Source organism: Littorina saxatilis, linkage group LG11 (assembly GCF_037325665.1).
Source record: "Littorina saxatilis isolate snail1 linkage group LG11, US_GU_Lsax_2.0, whole genome shotgun sequence".
Taxonomy (NCBI): Eukaryota; Metazoa; Mollusca; class Gastropoda; order Littorinimorpha; family Littorinidae; genus Littorina; species Littorina saxatilis.
The window spans coordinates 21,548,991-21,555,242 of NC_090255.1; the positions used below are offsets into that span (position 1 = coordinate 21,548,991).

At 42.0% G+C, this 6,252-nt stretch overlaps 1 protein-coding gene across 1 annotated transcript; it reads left to right on the top strand.

Annotated features, from left to right (window-relative positions):
* The first annotated feature begins 3,394 nt into the window (after positions 1 to 3,394).
* LOC138979994 (uncharacterized) lies at positions 3,395 to 5,765 on the top strand. The gene is made up of 3 exons (XM_070352760.1): positions 3,395 to 3,907; positions 4,374 to 4,589; positions 5,468 to 5,765. The coding sequence occupies exons 1-3, from the start codon at positions 3,705 to 3,707 to the stop codon at positions 5,655 to 5,657; spliced, it is 609 nt and encodes a 202-aa protein (XP_070208861.1). The 5' UTR covers positions 3,395 to 3,704; the 3' UTR covers positions 5,658 to 5,765.
* Positions 5,766 to 6,252: the final 487 nt, after the last annotated feature.

Below are 6,252 nucleotides of genomic sequence, written 5' to 3' on the forward strand. Positions count from 1 at the left end.
GCTCAAGTCGTGTCTTCCGCGTGTGATGTTTGAAGTGGGCCTATTTGGACGAAGCTAAGTAGATGGGGAGTACGAACATCAGCAGATTCCACGATTTTATGATCCTACCGGGGATAAGAGACAGAGACTGTCAAGTGCTCTTACATGAACCAGTCTGTCCGATCGAGTCAAGGTGTGATTTTTGCGTTCTACTTACACGCCTGTATTCTCAGCTCACAACTCCTCGCAAAACATCTCAAAGAAAAGTGACATTGCATGAGTCGGAAAGATAATAGGAAAGATTTAGACCTCAGAATAGGGTCAATTAGAGACGATAAACCAAAGCACAAAGAATACTACACAGCATTACGTGGGTTTTTTGCACGCGATCTGTTTCTCGTAAGGCACGCAATAAGGACGCCTGTTAACCCGTGATTTGTAAAAATTTAAACAAAAAATGTAATTCTTTTTTCATGTCTTTCTTGTCCCATCGCTGAGAAATTCGGATCGCTTCCTCCCAGTGGAAAGCTAGCAAGCGATGGGACAAGAAATACATACACAAAAATATATATAATAGATCCCTTGACTTTGGGGTAGCACGACTAGGTTGCTGCTAGCTTTCCACTGGGAGGAAGTGACCCTAATTTCCCAGCGATGGGACAATCTATAAATGAAAAACAAATCTGAAAAAAAATCTTATAGATCCCTTGACTTTCGGGGTAGCGCGACTCTGTAGTTGCTGCTAGCTTTCCATTGGGAGGAAGCGACCCGAATTTCCCAGCAATGGAACAATCTAGTAATGAAAAAAAATAATCTAATATATCCCTTGACTTGGGGATAGTGCGACTCTGTTGCTGCTAGCTTTCCATTGGGTGGAAGCGACCCGACTTTCGCAGCGTTCGGGCAATCTAGTAATGAAAAAAAAAATCAAAAAAAATCCAATAGATCCCTTGACTTAAGGGTAGCGCGACTCTGTTGCTGCTAGCTTTTTATTGGGAAGAAGCGACCCGAATCTTCCAGCGATGAGACAATCTAGAAATCTAATAGATCCCTTGACTTGGGATGTTAAGCTACTGGGATTGGGGCGAAATGGGATAACGGCGATCCGGGATTGCGCCAAAATGGGATGTGGAGCTAATGGTACATGACATGGTGGTAAAATGACACTTGGCCTGAGAAATGTCGCCAAAATGCGATGGGGGCGAATTGGGATAACGGCGAAACGGGACTAATAGATCCCTTGACTTTGGGGTAGTGCGACTCTGTCACTGCTAGCTTTCCACTGGGAGGAAGCGACCGGAATTTCCCAATGATGGGACATCCTAGTAATGAAGAAAAAAACCAATCTTAAAATTAACAGAGTCGCAATACCCCTAAAGTCAAGGGGTTTCGTTTTTGTCCCTTGACTTTGAGGATGACAAGAAAATATCGGGCGCAAAAACGTGATTTGTAAAAACATTTTTACAAATAGCGAGGCGCGCCCCGCGATTTGTAAAAATGTTTTTACAACTGGCGGGGCGCGCTCCGTGATTTGTAATTATTTTTTTTACATTTTTACAAATCACGGGTTAACAACGGCTTATTGCTACACAAAGCATCTAGTGGGCAACGAATTCTGATTTTTTTAAGTTTTTTTGTGTGAGTAAGAATATTTTTTATGTGCACCCCAACCCCCTCCCCAAAGTTGATTTGGTACGATGAAAAGATAAGAAAATCTTCCAAGCCATTTGGTCGTTTCAATGACGTAAACTAGTTATAATTAAAAAAAAACTAAAACCCATGTGCCTACTTTTTTATGACGTGTAGAATAGACCTCCGAACCGCATATCTACACTATGTTGTATTCCAACCATCCCCTAACTTAATAGGTCTGGCACTGACAAACATATCTGACTGCCCAACCGACCATCGCGTGCGATCCAGAGCAACTGAATAATAGTGACTATCCACAATAGAACAATTTAATTCCAACCAAAATGGTACGGAACAGTTTCCTATCTATATGCGTTGGAAGGCGTCTGCATTTAGAGTAATGTTTGTCCCGGGCTAAAGTATTTTAATGTATATTCAGAACTCATTCTCGTCATATGGACATAATACAGTTAACTTGTTTTAGTTTGCCAAGTTGTACCTTGTATTCATATAAATTAACAATCCTTGTGTAAAAGAACAAACGGGTGTAGCTCGGTTGGTTTGACAGGAACACGGCGACAATAAACATTTCCAGCTGACGACGGTGGTCAACTCAACCGGACCAATGATGTGTGACCTATGAAGTAGGATCCTTTACAGTGAATTGCAATTGTTGTGTCTGCTGCTCTCTCATCATGTACTTGAAAGCCCTTTACATCAGTCTTTCATGACAAACCTTGCTTTAACAATTGCCTCTTGAAAAAGCACTGATTTCAATTAGTAACATAGTGACAGCTTAGGGTAACCTTCGCCTACATTCTCTTGCTAAGTGTGTACAGAGAGGAAGAGAGAGAGAGAGAGAGAGAGAGAGAGAGAGAGAGAGAGAGAGAGAGAGAGAGAGAGAGAGAGAGAGAGAGAGAGAGAGAGGAAGAGAGAGAGAGAGAGAGAGAGAGAGAGAGAGAGAGAGAGAGAGAGAGAGAGTGAGAGAGACTTAGACTTAGACTTAGAACATTTTATTGACATAAATGGTAAACATTTTAAGCCAAGGGCCTAATCTTACAACGTGCCCTTTACATTCACACTAACACATCCGCACGCATATAACCAACATAATATAATGAAATCATATAGGCATAACATGTAAATGTACAGTAAATAGGCATAAGCACCACGGCCACACGAAACACACAGTCTAATAAATATACGAAGTAAAACAATATGAATACTATATGCTATTAATATGTAATATGACGTGAATATAATTATATAGTAATATTAATATAGTATACATTAGACAGAACTGTAAGATTCACATAATTATGTCACCGTGGGTGTGTACTTACAGAGAACAGTTTAGATGTTTTTTTAAGGAAGATTTAAAGATATTTACAGATTTGCTAGTTTTAACATTCGAAGGAAGAGAGTTGCACCTTGACGGCCCAGCAAAGGAGAGAGAGAGAGAGAGAGAGAGAGAGAGAGAGAGAGAGAGAGAGAGAGAGAGAGAGAGCTCAGAACTCAGAACTCAGAACTTTATTACATAAGGATAAAGGTTTTAGGCTTAGCCTAATCTTCCAACCTGTCCTTGGAACATACTACAGAGAATAATTGTAAACGAAAGCAAAGACTGCGCACATACACACACACACACACACACACATCCACACACACACCCTCGTATACACACACACGCACACACAAGCTCACACACACTTACACACACACACACACACACACACACACGCACACACACACACACACATGCACACATATACACACACACACATGCTCGCGCGCGCGAGCGTGCGCTCGCTTACCTACACACATGCACATGCTATCATTTCATACCTAAAAGGAGCAGTATCTAATCAAAGTATTAAAGGTCAACCACATTGCTCGGTCAAAAAAATTCTGCTGAGAGAACATTACTAAATAGTACCAGATGCAAAATATTGGCAAGCAAAGTCCTTTGGTTTAATAGATATCGATCAATGAAAGTGGGTTTTCATACCTGCAATTAAGGGTAAGGGAAGTAAGAATCTAAAACGCAGCCATGGCTGATCTCCCCTCGCAGTGACGTCAGCAGCTGTATTGGCATGGCAGACCATGAAGAAAACAGTGAAACAAGCAGCGTTTCTTCACTGGAACTATCGTGCTACAGTAGTGATTTTGAGGTTTTGAATGAACACGATCTTCAACCATACCAGTTTGAACCTGAGCTGTCCGATGCTGAGGTTGAGGAAACACCCGACAGAGACGATTTTAGCGAGTCTCTCGATCGTTTGATGTCCACCAACTGGTAAGAAACTACCACTGATTCAGTGATTGTGAGACTCTTCCTCGTATATATTCCTATTATAGAATCGATTCTGGTAGAGCTTGTTTTGCAGTCAGTAATTTGTAAAGTTTGTGCGATGTCTTCTTTTACCCTTGATGCAATTCATGCATGCCAGAAAGTGATGCGCATTCCTGATTATAATTTTAGTCAAAACATCATCCTACTGAGTAGTCAGTATGCCCACTCAATCATTGCTAGTAGCAGTCCCCAAAACTAAAACTAGCCAAATCAGTACACGTATGAATATACCAATGTTCCAATGGAATAACAATTTATTATGGTTTTGTCTAGACATAATGGTCACTACCATTGGTTGTGAATTTGTCCATTTCAGTTGTTTTACTGCCTTAGTAGATCAATTTTTTTGTGTGAGTTTGTAGACTGCAGAGAATTTGAACTAAACTTGTATCAAATTTTGTGTGTGCAGGTGTCAGTGCGCAAACTGTGCAGGCATGGGCTCAATCCGAGAATGCCGCTGTTGTCAAGAAATTCCAGAAATGGAATCACTGACAGTAAGCACAGGGGTGGGCTGCATCACTGACCACCCTGGCTTCAGATCAGTGTGCTTGGACCACTATGTCTTGGAGACATGCTATCACTGGTACAACCAGCAGTATGGGAGGGCTATACAGGATGCTAATGAGTAAGTTATTTTTTTTTTTAGAATTGTAATCATGATACTATAAATAGGTTTATGTCATAGATGTGCAAAAACAAATAACAATAAAATAAAAAAAATGAAAATTAATTGTCAGATATTCATTTTTATTTCAAGACAATTCATTTATTCGCATGTGCTAATTCTGAGCAAAGCAATATGGGGAATGTTTTCAAGTATCCTGATTGTACACTTTGTGTACTGTGGACTGGGTGGCCGAGTGGTAACGCACTTGCGCTCGGAAGCGAGAGGTTGCGAGTTCGACCCTGGGTCAGGGCGTTAGCAATTTTCTCCCCCCTTTCCTAACCTAGGTGGTGGGTGCTAGTCTTTCGGATGAGACGAAACGCCGAGGTCCCTTCGTGTACACTACATTGGGGTGTGCACGTTAAAGATCCCACCATTGACAAAAGGGTCTTGTGTGTGGCGCACGTTATATGTCTTTCGGATGAGATGAAAAACCGAGGTCCCTTTGTGTACACTACATTGGGGTGTGCACGTTAAAGATCCCACGATTGACAAAAGGGTCTTTCCTGGCAAAATTGTATCGGCATAGATAAAAATGTCCACCAAAATACCCGTGTGACTTGGAATAATAGGCCGTGAAAAGTAGGATATGCGCCGAAATGGCTGCGATCTGCTGGCCGATGTGAATGCGTGATGTATTGTGTACAAAAAATTCCATCTCACACGGCATAAATAAATCCCTGCGCCTTGAATATGTGCGCGATATAAATTGCATAAAATTTTTTTTTTTTAAATCCCTGCGCTTAGAACTGTACCCACGGAATACGCGCGATATAAGCCTCATATTGATTGATTGATTGATACTGTCATTAATACTGTATGCTTGTTTTTCTTTCCAGGCAGTATCGGTATGTAGCTTACCGCATGCTTGTGCGGTGGGTCTGGAAATGGCTGGGAGAGACATCAGGGTCACCTTACCAGCTTGTGCGGTTGCAAGAATTAGAGAACAGTTTCCTAGTGCAGATGGGCAGTACGTGGGTTATAGGGACCCACGACCTCCCGATCACAGGGCGGACGCCTTACCACTAGGCCACCGTGCCGGTTTGTCTTATTAGTGCAGTAGACGAATTCTGGCATTGTAGAGTGACATACTGTGTCCGGTCAGCAAGATACGATTTAAAGAAGTCACAGACCGAATCGTTTCTCAAATAATAGTGAGCGAGAGAGAGAGAGAGAGAGAGAGAGAGAGAGAGAGAGAGAGAGAGAGACGGACGGAATGACGGGCGGGCGGGCAGGCTTACAGACAGACAGACAGACAGTCAGTCAGACAGACAGGAAAAGAGAGAGAAAGAGAGAGACACATACACACATACAGACGGACGGACGCGCAGACAGACAGACAGGCAGACAGACAGACAGACAGACAGACAGACATACAGACAGACATATTGAATGACTGACTGAGAAGTGGCGGACGATGACAGAAACATAGACATATTTATACGGTGATATCAACACCATCATGGGTTGACTAACTCTGTAAGTATGCTTTGGTACAGATCTGGAAGAACATTTTATGAAAACAGTACCACTGGTACGCGTGATTATTGACACGTAGTGTTTTCGGTAACCGCTCTTTTCATTTTTGGTGCGTCGATGTATTTTCTCATTCATATTCGAGCAT